The sequence below is a fragment of the Chlamydotis macqueenii genome, chromosome 1 (genome assembly GCF_036417535.1).
Source record: "Chlamydotis macqueenii isolate bChlMac1 chromosome 1, bChlMac1.mat, whole genome shotgun sequence".
Classification (NCBI taxonomy): Eukaryota; Metazoa; Chordata; class Aves; order Otidiformes; family Otididae; genus Chlamydotis; species Chlamydotis macqueenii.
Window position 1 is genome coordinate 35,745,115 of NC_141556.1, and position 20,107 is coordinate 35,765,221.

General features: G+C 36.3%; 1 protein-coding gene across 3 annotated transcripts in view; it reads right to left on the bottom strand.

Moving 5' to 3' along the window:
- Positions 1-2,438: 2,438 nt before the first annotated feature.
- Positions 2,439-20,107, bottom strand: part of TAFA2 (TAFA chemokine like family member 2) — a 200,119-nt gene continuing 182,450 nt past the window's right edge. Inside the window, exons 5-7 of one of the 3 annotated variants that reach the window (XR_015258652.1) lie at positions 11,620-11,867; positions 11,391-11,547; positions 2,439-4,551 (exon numbers count right to left, since the gene is read on the bottom strand). Coding sequence is in view for 1 of the 3 variants with exons in the window: in XM_086748619.1 (XP_086604745.1) it covers positions 4,540-4,551 (12 nt within the window). In the remaining 2 variants the exon portion in view is untranslated. The remainder of the gene's footprint in view (positions 4,552-11,390; positions 11,548-11,619; positions 11,868-20,107) is intronic. The other 2 variants (XR_015258651.1, XM_086748619.1) reach the window with 2 other exon arrangements.

Genomic DNA, 20,107 nt, shown 5'->3' on the forward strand with positions numbered 1-20,107 from the left:
ACTAACCTGAATAGGGACAGGCATGTGAACTTTAATGAACTTGCTCATTCAGAATTTTGTCAGCAAAATGCTGAACACTCTTGACTTCAGCTGATGGCCCTATCCAAACCCTTCTGAAATCACCAAGGCACCTTGCTATTTCTGTGGTTTGACTTTGGAGCAAATCCAGAGACACATCAGATAGATCTTTCCATCACTCTAGGGAACAGGCCCAAGGACCTGCTGTCACCACCACAGCCCCAGTTTCAGGATGCAGACTGTATGTATCCCAGTACTTCCATGCAGGATCCACATGCCCAAAACCCACATCTCTGGTGATGAAGCCATACTACAATGGCTTTGGCTAGCCTAGCATCCCACTAACAGCTGTCCGAGAAAGAAGAAAACAGTCATTCCCTTACACAATCATTTCCAGCTGTCACTGTCCATGTCCTCCTGCCAGATGGTTTTAAGTTATCTTTCAATTAAGAGATGTTGGCAACACTTGTCATCACCTGTCAAAACAAAGTTGTGGGAAATTCAGCCTTTTCATATGCTACCTCTTGTAATCATTGCACAAGCAGCGCAGATGAACACAGAAGATGCAAAACAAACACCCATGGAAGCCATTTTTGCAAAAATATTTGCAATGACTGACTGTAAAGAGGTATCAGAAAGTTGCATAACCTCTTACAGAAACAAGATTGAAGATGTAATTTGGAAATGTTTTCTCAGTCTACAAAAAAAAATAAACATAAAAGTTTCTCAGGATACAAAACTGCATTATGAAGACTAAGAAAGTGATTAGGTAATTCTTATTATTCAATTTAATACCAGTGAAACCATATGAAATCATTTAATGCCATCAGATTGTTGAGGTGTGACATTTGATACAGAGCTATCTAACTATTGGCAAAAAGAAACTAGAGATTAAGGCAACACTTCTATTACAAACCAAAACTGTGCTCCTTTTCCTTGCCAATATCTTGCTCAACAACAGATGTGTAGAATGCAAGGCATGAAGGAGGAGGCCGTAAATCAACAGAAAAGCATGCCAACCACATCTTTCAGTTTTGTTGTTCTAGATATCCATGCATTACCTGGAAACTATAAAAGCCAGCTGTAGAATCATAATGAGAAAAAAAACCCACCTCTGCATATCTTTTTATGAAACCTAACAAAATAGCATGCTTCAGAGTAGATTTTTTTGTTTCAAAACAGTCTGACTCCTGTTTTAAAGCATATAGATTCTACACAAAATAGAGCTGCATTGGCTTGGTGAAGTACTGAAATGCTACACCAGTAATGTTCTTGAGCAGAGCTGGAGGAGCCAAGGTTTTAAAGATATAGGATAGATAGGAAGATTTAAGGAAGATTTAGAGGATATAGATAATAGGTGGATTTAAAGGTAGTAACAATGGTATCTGCAGCACTGCAGTTACGACCAATGAGCCAGATACAACCAAGATATAGTCTTGAATGGTTTTTAAGCTCTGTTTTAAATTTATTAGATCTGATTTGGGAATTCTTTTCATTAAGACTCATACCAGGATTTCCTTTTTGTTTTGTTGAACTGATCCAATACATTCCATTTTGAAAGGTTTGAACAAAGCATGGAGTTCTCTTTCCCTGTAGATGCACTGCCACATGGAACTGCAGACTAGGACCCCATATTCCCCTGCACTTAGAGCTCTTGATGATTACTAAATCTGAAAGACAACATGGATTTCCCTCTGATCATAATTCCTGATCATCTTTGTAATCAGAGGAAGGTAGATCTTTCAAATAATCTGGGAAGTAGTATATAAGGAATAAAGGAGTAACTGAAGCAAGATTCACCTCCACATGCCTACAATGTGAATGCCCATAGCTGATCTAGTCAACCTGTACTCCATTTTCAAAGGCATCATTAAAACAGGCACTATGGACAGCTAAACCATGGTGTCCCCAGCTTGCTTCAAGATCCACAAGCAGAATTCATTATCGAACTGGCTTTTTTTTTTCTTTTTAAAAAGTTCAACAAATTAACCTGAAACATTTTCTTTGCAGGAACATCTGCCACATTCTGTTGCTACTGAAAAGTTAAATGAGAATTTTTTAGGATTCCTGTTTTATGGGGGAAAAAAAAAACAAAACCCAATGTTTTTATTCAATCTGGACTGAAAATAACCATACACCCACCAGAATTTCCCATGACAACTCTAGAACAATTGTGCTGGATATCAACTTCTTTAGGGAAGGACCATTCAAAGTGGTAGGAGGTATTCCCAGCTCTACTGAAGAAATACAAAATTAATATAACCCTTGAGATTCCTATTCACTGAGAAAAATTATTTTGTTCCATGGGTAAACAGAATAGATCTCCAAAGTGCACATCCATACAGGGAACTCTATTTTATACTAGAATTTTATTCACTTGTTATGAATATTCACAACATTAGTTTACTGCAGATAATCTATTCAGTATATTTGAAAATCCATTTATTTTCACTTATTGATATGCATGTGTTACACTTTTATATAATACAGTATCTTCAGTGTTGATTTAAGAACAGAGAAACAAAGGAAACAAATACTGACAAGCATGATGTAGTTTTTTGACCAAAGAGAGGCCGTATTCAGATTTTACAAAACAGCACATTTACACTTTGCACTGTCCCAGACAATCTCTTTAAGATGCTACCTTCTGTCCTGCACCTGTTAGCACAAATCCATACAATATTAATCCATCCTAAAATACTGAGACACCTAGTTGCTGCTACAAACAATTTATCCTAATTAAATTTTAATCAGAAAAGAATATTTTTCCCTGCCAACTTTTTTATTATTTCTCAGCAGAATGATAGAATATACTTCTCAATTTTATTCCCAACAGTCATTTATTTTATTTAGGCTCTCCTGTGCAATAATACAGCAGAGGTAATGAAATGGTTTTGGAACAGCAGGGGCTACTGTGACAGGCAGAGCACTCCAGGGTGTTCATCCATCATGAAACTTAATATATAACTACCTAGCCATGTCAATGGCTTGTAATGATAAAATAATTTCCCTCTTTTTCTGGGAGTCTAGTAACCACACAGGACTTTTAAATAAGCTTGCCCCTGTATATTTTTCACTACAAGTAAGCGTGTGTGGCTTTCATTTCAATGCACCAAAGTATACAGTCAGAACTCCCTCACCCTCTCCAGTCAGCATGCTTATGCAGTGTCACTAAAAGGAATTGCCAAATTTCTGTTTTATCAATATTACAGATGGTACAATATACATTAAATGGAGTATAAAATTATACATTCTGTAATAACTTAGAAAAAAGCTCATAGATGCTTAAGGCCTTTAAATATCGAGGATTTTTTTCATGTAATAGCACATTACAAAGTTCAAAAATTGCTACTGAAACAGAAAATAAAAAAGTAAATGTGATTTTGGCAAGGATCAGATCTGAATTGGATGACTGCAAGCAAGCAAAATACCCACAAACTGTAAATCTGGGAGGGCACTAGGACTTTTTTCCTTTATAGCAAACAGACTGAGCAGACATCTACGGAAGCATCCAACAGTACTTAGGTTCAAGCAAGAGATTTTATTTTTTAATAAAAAGACAAAAATTCTGAATGATTACCATCCAATTTCATAATTGCAAAACTCATTTACATCCCTGCCTACCTTTATAAAAAGGGATGAAATACTGTCATTGACTGCTTACCATGAATTTCAATTAATTAAAGGTTGGGAAAGTAAAGTACATATCAGGAACAACCATCTCCTTCAAACTAAATGGAAATGTATATCTTAAAGTTATAAAATGCCTTATAATGGAAGTGGTAATTGAGTTTTGACCACTACTTTTTTAACTGCCAAAGAACTGCAGTAGTTGGTTAGCCTTAGGGAAACATGTCAACCTGACTATACGTTCTAATATGACTGATGTATTCAGATAACTATTACTTGTCAACAATAATTATTAACAACGGATATATATTTCCATTCCTATAACAAAAGCAACTTCAAGATGTTGAAATATGTACCTTTGAGAGCTCCAAGATTAGAATACAAATAAAAACGTCTAAAACTGCGCCATGCCAGAGGACAATTTCTGCAACAGAAATTTAATTAAAGCAGTGTGCAGTCCCACCAGCAATCTGAAAGATGGACCAGGGATCATTTTAGAAAGAAGGAAAAGGTATGTTTTGGAGGTTGACTTCATCAAGATGAAAAGCCACCAGTCTGGAATGAGGAATCCGAAAGATTGCTGCTTTTCTGCACTTTTTGAATATCAGCGCTTGTGATTAGAGCTGCAAATTCCTCAGCAAGTGCAATTTTACAAGTGTACACAGTTCAATCAGTTGAAATCTTTGTGACACAGGAGTTCAAAATAACTTTTCAGTAGTTTTGATTCAAGGTTGTTGCTGATTACAAGCCAGGTTCTCATTGAAACAATTGATTCTGAAGGATACACCCCAGCAGTATAAAATTTCACATCAAGGATTGCCTGGAGGAATGAAATTCATGTGTGTTGTATTTAGTGTTATCAGCCTTGAAACTGGCTTGATTTGTCTTTAGCTACCGGGTTACCTGTAAAGAAAAAGAAAATCGGAAAATCAAAACTGTACATAGATAATCTACTTCCAAAGTACTGGAAATTGAGACAGAAATATATCATCTCTGTCCAGAAAAGCTCTTTCAATTGCTTTTAAATACATAAATAATTCCCAATGGTATTAGATGGGATTGTTCCCCAACTTAAATTGCATGCTTGGACCCCATAAGGAGAAATTGAAATCTGATCATGCTTAAAAATATAATTAAAAAATCTGAGGGTCACAAATTACCAGCACACAAATGTCAAAAGCATTGGTTTCAGGAAAATTTCTGTATTTTGTTTATCTTTTTCAGTGTTAGAACTTCTGATGGAAAACAACTATGCTTTTAAAATGTTAGCTCTTGAGTATCACAGTGACTGATACTGGAGATGTATTTTTGTTCTTTGCATGCTACTTTAAAATGCAATGTCCTATTAAGGGCTAAATACATCTTAGCAAACAATAATCACTTTGTGGAGAAAGAGGACAAAAATCATGCATACAAAACCAAGAGATAGATATGTCTTATTATTCACAAGGTATAAAATAACTACCAAAGAGGTCACTTAGAGCAGTTTCACCCAGCCTAACATGAAACAAGAGTGGAACAGAAGGACCACAGAAAGAGCGGGAAACAAAGTATTTCACAGTAATTGGACTTCCCCTGTATCTGATTTGGATTTTAAACATTAAAAGAAAAAAAAAAGAATTCATCATATCAAAGAAATATAACTTTAAGGAATATTTCTGCTGTGTCAGTGGATACAATTAATGATCATGTAACATTTTAATATAATATTGTGTCAGGGGACAACATCTCAACTCTTGAGGAACAACCCATTGGAACAGTCACAATAACAGTTTATGACATCCAGGGGTATATGCTTTCCATTTTGATCAGAGAGAAGAGTCATGCTCCTTAATGACAAAACATTCTTTTGCCCTCAGCAAAACTGTTTGCATACAACTCTCGTCAACTCTGGAGAGCATGAACATAGAGCAGAATATTAAAAGGACTGTTCAAGGAGTTCAATACTTTGGTTTGCCTTCTCCACCAAGTTGTTTCTAGGAACTACACTTCAGAAGAAAATAATAAAATTGTGCTTTGTGATTTTTACGATACATGTTTTTATTTATTACACTGCTCTTATTTTGTTTTGTTCTTGCTTTTCAAAACAGCCTCATGTGGCTGCTTCTTTAGTGGAAGATTGTCTGAAAAAATAACAAAGAATTAATTTAAAAGTTAGGCAACATATTTCTATACCTTGCACCAAAGCTCAAAAGGCAAACATAGCATCTTATTGTTACTTTTTTTTTTTGTTTTATTGCAACAAGCTGGAATTCTACTCACGGACCTAGGTGCCACTGAGCTACATAATGTAAAATACACATCTTCTGATCCTATCCACAAGTGGATCTTTATTAGCTTCACTTGATAGATAGATAGATATAGATATATAGATATATATATTAAAAAACAGTGGTAAATCAACTCATGCAAAGCACACTGCAGACAGATCAAAGGATGTGACTTCCCCAAAGAGGCCACACAGATGCAGGGTCAGAGATTCTTACTTTTCCAAACAACAGAAGAGACAAAAACTAAAGCGGAACCAGAGGACAGTTTCCTCAGAGGCAGAACTGGACAGGCAGTTACTGGAACTCAGCTGAATTCTCTATTCTGCCTACATACCGCAGAGTAACCTTTGCTATTAAAAAGAGAAGGTGCCAGCTGACTTTCGAGAGACCAAGTTGACCATGACCCAGCAGTGTGCCCTTGCCGCAAAGAAGGCTAATAGTATCATGAGCTGTATTACACAATGTTTGTCAGCAGGTTGAGGGAGGTGATCCTTCACCTCTGTTCAGTACTGGTGAGGCCACACCTGCAGTAGTGTGTCCAGTTTTGGGTTCCCCAGTACAAGACAGACATAGAGCTACCGGACGAGAGTCCAGTAAAGGGCCACAGAGGCAAATAAGTAACTAGAGCATCTTCATATGAGGCAAGGCTGAGAGAGCCGGGACTGTTCAGTCTGCAAAAGAAGAGACTCAAAGGGGATCTCATCAATGTGTACAAATACCTGAAGGGAGAGTGCAAAGAAGATGGAGCCAGGCTCTTTTCAAGTGATGCCCAGTGACAGGACAAGAGGGGCACAATGGGCACAAACTGAAAGACAGGATGTTCCCTCTCAGAAAACACCTATTTAATCTTAGGGTGGCTCAGCACTGGCACGGGTTGCCCAAAGAGGTCGTGGAGTCTCGATCCTTGAAGATATTTAAAAGTTATCTGGTTCTGGGCAACCTGCTCTAGATGGCTCTGCCTGAGCAGAGGGGTTGGATAAGATGACCTCCAGGGGTGCATTCCAACCTTAACCATTCTGTGATTTATTATTTCTATTACATCCAACTCTGCCAATGCATGGGCTAAGGTGATAAACTGCAGCTAGCTAAAAGTATTTTCACACATACACGACTGCTCAGTTACACGGCTGGAAGTGCAAATGTGTTCTCTTCAGCCCCAGAGAAACTCAGTAAAATCACAATCTGCAGGCCTACCTGCTCCCCGCTCCCCCCTCCCCCAATCCCTCCACCTAGCTCTACAACTGTGTGGTGAAAATATCCTTATAAAAGCAAGATACACTGTTACATAGAGCAAATATATATAAAGGAAAAAAAAATCAGATAGCCATTAAAATCTCTGCTGTACCACAGGTGGCTAACCATATACAAGGGTAATTTTGGTTATACAGACTGCACAGGAAGTCAAGCTGCATATTCCTAGTTTTTGCAATAACATGATAGGAGTTTTTAAATGCTTTCCCTTGCCAGAATTTTTATTATTCTTCCTGCCCTCTCTTTTTGTTTCTTTTTTTTTTTTTGTCTTAACTTTCACATCACACGCTGCTACTCTGAGTAATGTGCATAGTGGTCCACATTGGCCTCTCTGTAAGAAGGTAATACTTTTTATGTGCAAGCACACACCAGCCATTAACATTAATGGACATTATAAATCCACACACATTAGGGAGACTGTAGACTCCTCAGATACTAAAGTTAATTTCATAAAGAAGCAGTGCAATTTTAGCTAATTTCTAGTGATGGTATTCCAGAACTGCTTAGTTTTGGATATAGTAAAAATATACTTGGTTTGAATGGCTGGGAAGCTAGGTTTCATGCCAAAGGTCTTTATAGGAAAAGGGGGGCTGACAGCAGTATGTGTACGATCTTTAAAATCCTAAGAGAACAGTAGCACACTGAATGGGTGCAAATCAAGTCTAATCAATTTTTCAGTTAATAACAAATATGTATGGAAAATGAACTTTGCTGTTTAACAATACAAACGGAAAAAAAAAAAGGACATAAAACCTTTAGCATCCTAGGTGTTGATTTGAATTAATTTTTTCATTCTTGGAACATAATTACTCCCGTTATGCTAATATATTTTTCACATGGTTGTTATATCATAAATGCATTAGACTTTCTTCACTTTCTTGTACTAAATGCACAATTACAGTATAATTACTCTGCAGTTGCAGACTTTTTAATTTAAATTACTGAGTGGCTACTGTAAATTGGCTGTAATTGTATGTGAACTTACTTGTTTTACTTTATATACATATATAATATATAATTAAATGCAGCTGAAATTTTCCACATTTCTTCTGCTCACTAAATATTCAAAACAGATTCAGTCTTTGGGTAGAACATTTTTGCCAAGGTAACCCAGAACAGACCAGAAATGGAAGAAGGGAGGAAAATCAAGATTATAGGATGTGAAGAATGGCTGAGTGAATATTCTCTAAATAGTAAAGCACTTTTCCTTACTTCCAGGAATCCTTACAGGATTGCAATTAGGCATAGTACAAATCTCCTGTTTCTTCAGAGAAACAAATCATTAATTATTTGCTAACTACAGAATAGTTTATACATGCAAATACGGCACAAAATTAATTATTATTTAATAATGTTAGAAGAAAATAGGTAACAATATACCATATATTGAAATCAGTGTGAGCTGGAACATTTCCTAACACAACTTATACATTACTAATTGTTTGACTGGCATCTCTTTTGTTTTTTTTTTTAATGTTTATCACAAACCATACACAAAATTCATATTAAAGATAGACTCCTGAGTCTGCAAAGTCAAGCACTTGAAAGCCAGCAACTTGCCATTCTATGAATGCCCTTGCAACTCCAGTTCTATCTCTTTCCCATCTTGCACAGTAAACAACAGAATTTAGTGGGGGAGGAGTGTTGGAGGGAAGCCTGCTACAATGTTTTCAGGACTATGTATCAATGCAAATAGTAAAGGGCAAACTTTTAAGCCACTGTTTCTTCCCTCCACAGATGATTCAGCAATATGATGGACCCTCTGTTCCAAGTTTTCGCCAAAGAATATAAACATATAGGAGAAACAGAAATAACTTAATACTGGGGTTTTTCTCTTTAACTAGAACTGTTCCATCAACTGTATAGGATTATGTGTGTGGTCATAGCCTGAATGTCATCTGAGCATACTCAAGAATCATCAAGTTATCTTTTTTTTTTTTCCTGAGATACGTAAGACAGAGAAAGGAAATTAATTCTTTAAAAGCAATTAGTAGCTCACTCTGAGCTAAGTGGAATTTCATGAGGCAAAGAAAAGCCATCTTGGCACCCCTGGCATTCTTCTGTAGAATACTAAAGGCCCAAGGGAAACAAAAATCCTATGGGGATTTCTTTGAAAAACAAAGAGAGTCTCATAAATATATTTAATGAACAAGAGGAGATAGGCTAAATACAGTGAATGCCACAAGAATCCCTTAAATAAATGCTTGAAGAAAAAGGCTTAAGAAATGAGTTGAAGAAATGCCTAGCTATGGATTGTCCTCCAAGACATGGAGATAAGACAGAGATCTGATAACATGACAGCCCTTAATTGTATGCAGTACATTTCCATCCCTTATGTGTCCTTATTTTTATATTCTTTCTTATACTGTACATAAACAGATCACAAAAAAAAAAAATAAAACGAGGTCAACAAAGTAATCTTTAGCACACCTTTCATAATAAGGAATGGACTTGAAGAGGGCTATATCACATTTTTCCATGACATAAATATGTTTGTTTAGGTAGTGAAAGCCTAATAAAAATATTACAATGCAGAAACACAAGGGTCCATACAACCAGAAACAAACATCTGTCAATGCATTTTTTCCACTTATGCCCTCTATGAATGAGGCTGAGGTTGGAAATGAATCTTTTGAACAGATGGAAGTGCATTATTTCCTGGAACTTCAAAATCCATACAATATGTTTGCCATGCACTGTCATTCATATGTGACTTAAAAAAGAAATGACAGTTTGCATTGCCACTTGTGCATATCTATTCACTGAAACAGTTCAATTTCTAAACGTGGAAGGTGCTTCTGATCTAATACTACTACCTTGTACCAGTGACACTTAAAAGTACTTTGCAAATGTTAGCAAAGAACAGACTCACAATTTCCACACAGGTTGAAAATCCTGTAATTTATTTTCTAAAGTGGGGAAGCTGGATAAAAAGAGCTGTTAAGGACCTTTTTGCAATAGGGCACCTATAAGCATATGCACTAAACAGTAGATAGGTGTGGATTTGGGTATTTATGCTAGATAGCTACTTTTCTAGGGGTACAGGGAACCATTTTGAAAGTCTATGAAATGTTAAGGTGATTCAATCATATTTCAAGGATATGCTTGATAAAATAACTGCAGCAGAGAACCGTGAGTTAGGAAACAGACTCTTGTTTCAATATCACAGACCACTATTTGACTTGGGCAAATGAAAAAAAGGCAAAATTTGAGTAATTTGTGAGCAGTTATACTTAACAATAACTGTATGAATTCATTTACCTTCAGAGAAGGTAACATATTGATAGCCATGTTTTCACGTCTTCAAATGTTTCATTCCTTCTCATGAAACTTTGACCCTACCTAACTTTTGTTATCAAGGCTCGGGAGCCTTAAATTTTTCCGTTAACTTTGTTTTAGGCACAGCAGTATGCCAAGTTAGTCTAAACGTGTTCCCAAGCCTGTAATGGAGCAACTTACAACTCCAAATCCTCAGATCTGTCCTTCAGCAAATATCTCTACCTCATTTTATTAATTAAACAAAACATTTCCCATTACACTTAAATGGCTCAAAAGTTTCCAGTATTTTTGATAACCACCAGACTCTAAAGCTTTTAATTCTTTCATACTTTTATTGCACTGTGGCTAATCAGAATTGCATTTGTGATAATTCTTGTGCTTAGGACCTTTCATTAGAAAGAAACAAACTTGTTGAAAACTCATTTCACACAATGCTATTTGAAGTATAAGTCTGTATTTCATGTTTTCCCACTGTTCTTAATGATTTCAGCAGCAAATTTTTGGTGTTAAAGTGAAGACCTAGACAATCAGTGCTAAAAATTGTAATTAAAGCTAAAAGATTTTGGAAACCTTTCACATGTAAATTGAGATTTCCACTTCTTACAAATAATGTTAAAGTTAAGACTAGAAAAATAGGCAAAGGAAAAATACTTTACAGCATGGCATGCATTCCTGAAAACGGCAGAGTTCTTCATCTTAAACATGGTTTTGAGATTAAACAGATAGCATCTAGTGTATCTTAGGAATGTAGTGGAAATAGCCCTTTCCCAACTTTTTCTGAATTTTAAGTAATCCAGTATGGGATGCTGAGCTTTCAACTATGAAGCAAGACCTAATTGAATGTACTAAGATATAATTATTTTCTAAGTGCTGTTCCCTTCTCCAGAGCACCTGTTGCTTTCCCATGATAATGAGTAACGTAAGTTCATCAACTGGGTCTACCTTTGAAAGGAGAGTGTGTGAAGAAAGACGTTTAAAGGCTCCCAGAAGTATCTGACTGACACACTGAGGCCACTTAGGAGCGCAATGTAGAGTCTCTCCAACCACCCTCCTGAAGCTCCGCCCAAATAAGCCACGATTCCTGGGCATCTGCAGCAAACTAAGCAACTACAATGAGGAGTAAGGCACAACAATTCCTGTTAATACTGTGTAAACCTGTATTTGTACACACCTGCTGCTCTGTGAGTAATAAACCAGGGCTGGAACACATTTTCTGGAGTGGTTTGACTCTTTATTCCTCAACGAACGTTCTGGCCCTTCCTCAGAATCCGACCAAGACTAGGACTCATCACAACTAGTGCTCCAACGCGGAGCCAGAATATTTTGTGTGTGTGGAAAAATTAAAAATTGTCATCAGGCACAGCAGAAACCTCCTTTCTCTACTTCTCCATTCGGACTTGAGGAGTTTTACACGTTTGCCTAAGAAACAAACACATGTCAAGTACTACACTGTTACGGAATTAGTTACAGAAAACAAAACTAGGATAGATGGAATTTTCTTTAACTTACAAGGAAAAGCACAAAATAACAAAAAAAAAAACCCCATATTTCAGAATCAGATCAACTCTGAGCAAAAGAGCATGGTCTCAAAAACACCGTCAAGCAATAACAGCAACCCCAAAGAAAAAAGTTTAAACATATTCAAATTCAAATGCATTGATCTGTCATCAAAAAGCAATAGAAACTGATAGATAACACTCATTTTTGCAAGTATATCAGCAACTTTTGACTACGATAAAACAGCAATTGAAAAGTTCTTTGAAAATAAGTCCATAGGTAGACCTGTGGTACAGAAAAGAGCCATGAAGTCAGAATAGGATTCCTTCTAAATTAAAGATTTGAGTGTGTTCTTCCCATATATGTTTAAAAAAAAAAAACCAAACAAACAAAACAAACCTGAAAAACAAAATACAAAACCCCAAAAGTTTGAAAAATGTGAGCATTTTGGGGAGAATTCTACTTACAGTCATTTCTATGGTTAGTAGGTTACAGGAAACATCATAAAGTAACAGATGACACATTTCAAAAGACAATATTCAATTCAGACAGCTAGTTCCTTACCTAGATATTTTAGATAGTTTTTGGTCATGCTGACATTGATTGCTTCCAAAAAGGGTTGCACAGCACCTCAAAGATCACCTAAATTTCTTTACATAATGCTTACAAGAAGGTTGCTATTTTCTTTTTTTTTCTTTAGGCTTTTTAACTTAAATATCATGCTGAAGATCATTAGAAACATACATTACAAGATTAAACTCATAACTTTGATAACTTGTTGCTTTAATAAAATCTATACACATTTAAATACTATGAAACAAATCAATACGGCTCTGTAGTTGTATTTCCTTGAGCCTGACAGTTTACAAAATAAACTTAATGGATACAACTCACTAGGACAATGATCATGGTGTATATCTGATTAAGCCATATGAGTTATGTCAAGGCTAAATCCAATTCATTAGTCTTTTGAATGTACTTCACTGTCATTCTCTTCCAAAAGGTAATGTCACTACAATGCACATACCCAAACTTTCTCAATATTTCTGTAACTCAGGAAATAAATTAAGTTTATGGTGGAATTGCATTAACTTCACAAAATTTTTCATTTACAGACAGCAGTTTTACATTATAAGAAGACTTAAACATAAACCTTATTTTACTTTCTGTAAGATAATAACTGTAGCAATTCAGACAAGGATATATCCTCTTGAGGTTTTTGTGGTGATCGCAACTCCATAGTGGGACTGCAGCATGGCGGCATAAAAGACTGCAAGACAATTAATTAAATAAATGTAATTTTCTTCTCTTTTACACTACTTATTCCACGTAGTCATCTCAAGTGGGAAATAAAAACAACCTACTTCCTTTTTACAGATGAGGAAATTGAAGTATAAAAAAGAGTCATGCTGCCCTTCCAACTGGGAGAAATTAAATGGAGAAGGAGGGATGGGAACAGAGTCCCATCTGTCTTCGGTTTTATCTGACCTCATTTACATAAAGAAAAGACTACTTGATTGTAAAGGAAAACCTGTAACAAGGAGTTTCCTGTGTTTAATATTCTAAAAATGAAAAAACAAAAATCCACACTAGTCTTTTTTAAAAAATACATTGAGATTTTAAATTGCCTAATAGGTATAACCAATTTTCACCTTTCAATACATTTTTCCAGAAATTGATTAAGATTGAACTTCAAATGATCCCCACTAAAAAATCAAGTAGTCTAAATTCATCACATGTGATATCTTTTTCTTCTTCAGATGTCTATGGTGTGTTATTTTTTCTGGGATTTTGAATAGAGAGTAACAAGCCATTTGGATGAGATCAAAGTAAGTTATTTCCTTACCTGTAATTTTATCTTCTCTATGAGGGTACCTGTTGCTCTGTTAGTGCAGTACTGATGTGTTTTCTGCCTTTGTCCCAAGCTTCAGAGATGACTGGTGATTTTTCCCCACTTGCTTACCAGCATCCACTGCTGGCATTTTGAGGTAGTGCACTCACATTTGGCTCCAGGAATACTGCCACAGCTGAGGGGAATATAAGACAACTAAAAAACAAGTTAGAAAACAGCAGAGAAATATCCTGGCAGGAAAAACAAAACAAAACAAAACAAAACAAAACAAACAAACAAACAAAAAAAACTAACTAATTAGTCATCAACTTGAAACCCTTCGATCCTTTCCCTCTCTCTTTACATCCACTTAGAATCTCCACATGAAAAAAAAAAGATTTTCCTATGCTTGGATAAATTCTAGCCTAAGTAGTGGGTGCTGACAGAGTAGTGGGTACCCATTCAGAGAATATAAAATTATTTTACGGGAAGCTAATTTTAACTTTCTCCAGTATGAGTACCCATCACGCCATCACTTTAATACAGATAAGAAAGAGAAGAAAGGTGGCAGATATGGAAGATTTCAGAAGAATCCTTGTCACACTGTCTCAAGTCTTAATAGAACTGGGGAAAAGGACGACTAAAGGGCTTTTCACCTAAAAGCTGTCATAGATGAACAATTAGAAAGATTTCTCATTGTCCAGGGAAAAATACACAAAGTCTGATTCACAAAGAAGTAGCCAAGATTTTCGTTGCTGCTTCCCAACTAATAGTTGTAGTCATCTTGGTTGCCAGGGAAAAAGAAGGAAAAAGAGTAAGTAGTACTGTCAAATCAATAAGTAAATAAATCAAACACAAAACAGAGAGCATATCCACCATCCATGCTTGGAAGTTGTGTGTAGATGACAAAATTTCACTGTCATTCTCTTGCATTTTTCACATGCAATGGTCACAAGTTCCTGTGGCATTCTTGGAAGAAGATAGCATAACATATTGGTATTAATTCCAGAAAATGATGGCTTTAATGCTTTTTCCTTGCATTTGTCCTGAACTCATGATAAACTGATGCACATTACTAGCATCATTCTGAACTAATTAGAAATATCTTCTTGCTTGAGTATTACGGAGATTTCCAAGTGAAAGTTACAATTTTCTTTAACTCCTCTGTACTGGGGATCATCTTGATACTGTTTTTGAACTTCACAGTACATAGAAAAGAGGCATCCCACTAAAGGAAAAACTGAACTCTAGAAATATAAGAATATGCTTTGATGTTCAATTTTATTTGTCTTAAAGAACCTGGTCAGTTGTCTTCACATCTGCATCTTCTCACTATCTTCTGACTAGTATGTGACCCAAGACAAGGTAAGTATGAACAAATTGGAGTAGCTAATCACAATTCTAAAATCTCAAATAATGAAGGAATGACCAAAAGGGTCTGAAGAGGTTGTTGCCTTCAAATTTCAGGAATGTAATTACCAATGCTGTGTTTTAAGGTCAAGAGAGAGAAAAAGGACTCTGGTAATTTCTTGAATGACCCTTCAAAAAGAAATTGGCTTTGCAAGTAATCAGCTTCAAATTTGCCAAGTTACATTCTAGGAGAAAGTCTCTTGTTCCTTTTTTGTACTTTGAAAATGTTGAATAGTTATTAACAACTGGAATTAGAATGATGCCTTGAAGAGGATAAATTTGCTATGCTCTCCTTTTCCAAGGTCTCTGTGGAAAGATGACAATGAGGTAGGACAGACAGATCACGGAATTCTAGAAAAACTACTCTGACTTTTCAGTGCATTTCCCTGAATTTGTAACAGCACAATCAGAGGTAAAGTCCTTCAGTCTTCTTTTGGCAGGGACATGTTCCTGAGCCACAAAGCTTGAATTCAAGATGAAGGACCAAGCTGTTGTTCTGCTGGCTGGTATCAGTAAGAGATTTTCTGGCATTCTTGAACCTGAAGAAGCAAAGCTGGTTTGGAACTCTTAAAATATGCAGCTCTGTTAAAATTCTCAAATCTTCTACTGCAACTAAGTTTGTAGATACATCTTGGTTAGACACAATCTGTTGTTTCCTTGAGATCATATCCATCTTCATAAACTTCTGGTTTCAGAGGTCTTGCCAATATAACTCTACAGGTCACATCATACAAGTAAGTCATGGCGAACTGAATATTTTGTACCTTCACACAGACTCTCCACTTCAGAGCTCTACAACATTTCTCACTGCAGATATGGAAGGTCATGAATGGTAGTCAGGATTGCAAGATCTGAGAAGGAATCATTCATGTATGCTAACAAGGCAGTAGAAGAAAGCTTAAAGTCTATTTTATAGAATATATAAAGTCTTCTCTCCATAGACAGCAGTAGTGTCTTTCCTAAGATGAACTTGTTGTTCATCAGCGTGGAAGAAGGAGTAAACTATAAGCTATGAAAAAAATAAACTATTTTGAAATTCTTATGGAAATTAATTTTATATTGGTCCACTTATTTTTTAATTTAGGCCTAGACATCAATCTTCCACTTATTCTTGCTTGAAATACATTTTTTCTTCATTTTGAACACTTCTCAGATAGGATAGGACTATCTTCATTATTCTTGTTGGGAAATAACTAAGATTTACAACCATGCTCACTTTGCTCTGCTGATTTCAGCTGGTTTGAGAGTTGTTCAGTCCTCGAACAGTGACTGTGCAAAATGCTGTGTATGACTGACTTTCTTCACTTGATATTGATTTTTATCCATTTCCTTCCTTCCCTATTAGAAGGCAGAAAAGCAGAGCTGCGCAGGGCAGTACTTCTGGGGTTTTCTATAAACAGTCCTAATTAGTAAGGAAAAACCTGAAGAAAAGTATCGGATTTTGGAGAACTGAAAGTAATACCTTTTGGGCAGTTGGGAGTCACTTTTCCGCTCCCTCATACCAGTTCTTCAACTGAGCAGTGATGCAGTTTGTGAAGCCTGTGCCAAATACCCATGGAAAGAAGCAAGAGTTCTGCCTGCAGCTATTTTGGTAGCAGGTAATGTGAGGTTTCAGAACACTCCAGTCCCTCTGGGCTGAAATGGATCATTTCTGACTTGCAGAAATGATCTAAAGAAGCTCTTACAGACTGCAAAGGAGGGTGAAACAAGGAAGAAGCACTAGTTTTAGAGCACACCAGCATGACTCATACCATACTGGCATTTGAATATCAACTTCCTACATGGTAACTTGTGAGGTAGTAGAAGCTGACAAAGATTTTCCAGGAAAACTAAAAAAGGACTGCTAGCTATTTAAAGAGTTCTTCTTGCACAACTGTGAAAGGGCAGAGACTGTAAGAATGGAGCTGCCAATGAGAGTGGAAACATCTTTGATTTCAGTGTCAGGACTTTTCCAGTTCATGGACAAGTGGAAAAAAAAAAAGAGTAATTTACATACAGCCTTCAGAACTCATTCTTATTTTCCATCACAGAGGCAGAAAATTATTTTTCAGACATGAGGTCAATATCTCAAACATGCCAGCAAAGGACAAATTGGGGGAAAAAAGAAAAGAAAGAAAAATAAATCACAAGTTGAATCTTTTGGGACAAAGGCAGAAAACCTCTTGGCTGGACTGATGGAGTGGAGGATTCTCATGTGGAAGAAAGTAATGCTTGCAAAAATCATTGATTAGTTAATTAATGACATGCAAGTGAAATAAATTTGCATTTTTCTTTAAATATTGCAGAAATACATTCCTTTGATTTCAGAGTAGTTCTGTCAGTTTTCAGGTTCTGCAGAAGCTAAAATGATGCTTCACAATGGATGCTAGCTGCAGTCTTACCTTAGGAAAAACTATTCCCTCCTAAAAATGTGTAAGCCACAGCAAATATTACTAATAATTTGTGACTGTGATGAAAGGATTGCAAAAGATCTCATTTCTCATTATTTGTACATTGTGTCTACTCACAAAAAAATTAGAGTAATCCTTCTGAATAGCTAGACACAAGACAATACTCACAAGGAGATGCAGTAAGGGACTGGAAAAAAAAAAAAAACAAGGAAAAATTGCAAACCTTCTAGGCAAAACCTTCATATAAAAAAAATACCATTCTGTTTTTAGAAATTATTCTTTTTCACATAATGCATTAACAGGCTCGCTCTTTCCAAAAGAGCTGGACCTATGAATAATGCCTTTAAACCATTCTCTCTTTTGCTGTTCCTCACTTTCAGTTCTTAATATCAGTATCCATAGAACTCAAAGTCAGAACAGAACTAAACAAAATTTGAGACTGAAAATGTCTTGGGAGTTGAATAGATTATTTTCACTCGCCCAAAAACTTTTACTGACCTTTCAGTCTGACTTTGCTTATAACATTTCACACCACAACACTTCTTCCTTTAATCGTTTTCACCATAAATTGTGTTTTGTGGGTATTTTTAAGTACATTTGCCTCTGGGGAAAGGACTATGACATGTCTAGGTTTCTGTGACCTACAAATGAACATCATCAAGCTGTAGGCCTAGACTCGTGTCAAATGTAGACTTGCAACAGGAACCTTTTCATAGGGTAGAACTAGACACTTCACATTAAAGAAGCAAATTTGGTATATAGCAGCTATTTTTAATCAGTGAATTGCATAGCCCTGAATACTGATGATTCCTTGTAACATGTGTTGGCTGGAATGCTAACTATTTTCATCAAAATGTCCAGGTGTCCCAAAAGATCAGAGTTTAGGTGCCCTACAAAAAATACAGAGCTTCAATATGAAAGAATTGTCATGCTAGATTAAAACAATAATTACTGACCAACACAGAAAGCTAGCCTGACCCCAGAAAATGTAATCCTATTTCCATTACCAGCTCATTTGTCCTCTGAAACTTGTATGTATTTTTAGGAAAATGTGTATCTACTTATTGCTATTTTAATGACAGATTGGATACAGTAGCTCTCTGAGTTAGCAATGAGAAACATGCTGAGACAGCTGCAAATTTCTCCTAGTGACAGATTAGCCAAAGGCATGGAAAGAGATACCATAGCAACAAAGAGGCTGTCACAAGTGGATTCACTCTTTTCCACGGGTAATATTTTGCTACAGTCTGTGCACTTACTTATATTGTAATAATATCCTTTTTTATGAACTACAAGGTATTGCCAGTCACTGTATACGTGTGTATTATCCCTAAAAAACTTCATCTGAAATTATGGTCAAAGGTGAGGAGTCTACAGAAAGAGGCTCTGAAGTGAGGCAGGGGGACAGAGCAGTTTTATAGTGAGGTTCGTTTAATTTTTTTTCATACAGCCCCTTAAACAATGTTAGGAAAAATACTTAATTCCTGTCATTATTTACTACTGACACATGGCAGATCATCGGTTTATCCTGTAAGTACTTCACGTTTCACAGTGGTCAAAGCAAAAGGCAAATTGTTTCATATGATGGAAGTTAGTAGCAGCTTTACACTGCAAAAATGTCATGTGAGAAATACATTGCCTTACTAGCACTGACTGACCACAACTACCACATGTCCGGCCCAGCAAAAACACCCTAGAATAACCTGTGCACAATGTTGATAGGTTGAATTTTTGCTTTTTCTAATTACCTGTCATTACTTCTGCTGTATTTGAAGAGCCTGGAGGAGGAAGAGGAATAAAAATGTGAGGGAAGAGGCTACCACAATGGCAATATTTCTTCTCAGCTTTGGCAGAAAACAAGGTTAATATTTGCTCCATTTTCTTCCACTTTGCTGCTGCTTAAAGAGCCTATGCATCTGTTGCTCATGCGGAGAAGCACAGATCAACAACTAATATAGCTGCATTGCTAACACTGATGCCAGGCTCGGCTACCGAAAAATGCCATTTTCTTCTCATATTCAGGGATACATTTCAGTTCTCTTGTATTATGTTGTCTTACTCAAGTAGTGGTTATGACAGCAGTGATGGTAGTTGAGTCACCACTAATGCTGCCTCCTGACACCGGGAATCTCAGTAGCCTACTGCAAAGCATTGCTATGTAAAGGTATATAACAGAGGTCCCTTCATTCCTTGTGCTGAAAGGGTTATGAACAGGGCATTTTATACATTGAAACATAAATTAAATTACTGCCTCTCCTTTCAGCAGTTGTAATTAATTTAGAAACAATCCAGCATCTGCAAGTGAGAAAGAGGAGATAGGGTAAAAATGTAAGCAGTATTTCTAGATATCAACAGAACTGAGTTGATTCAGAGTAGTGGAATGCACATACAAGAAAGAAAGGGAGAGGCTGTTCAGTAGGGTCTGTTGTGATAGGACATGGGGCAATGGTTTTAAAATAGAGGGAGGTAGATTTAGGTTGGATATTAGGAAAAAAATTTTTACAATGCAAGTTGTAGAACACTAGAACAGG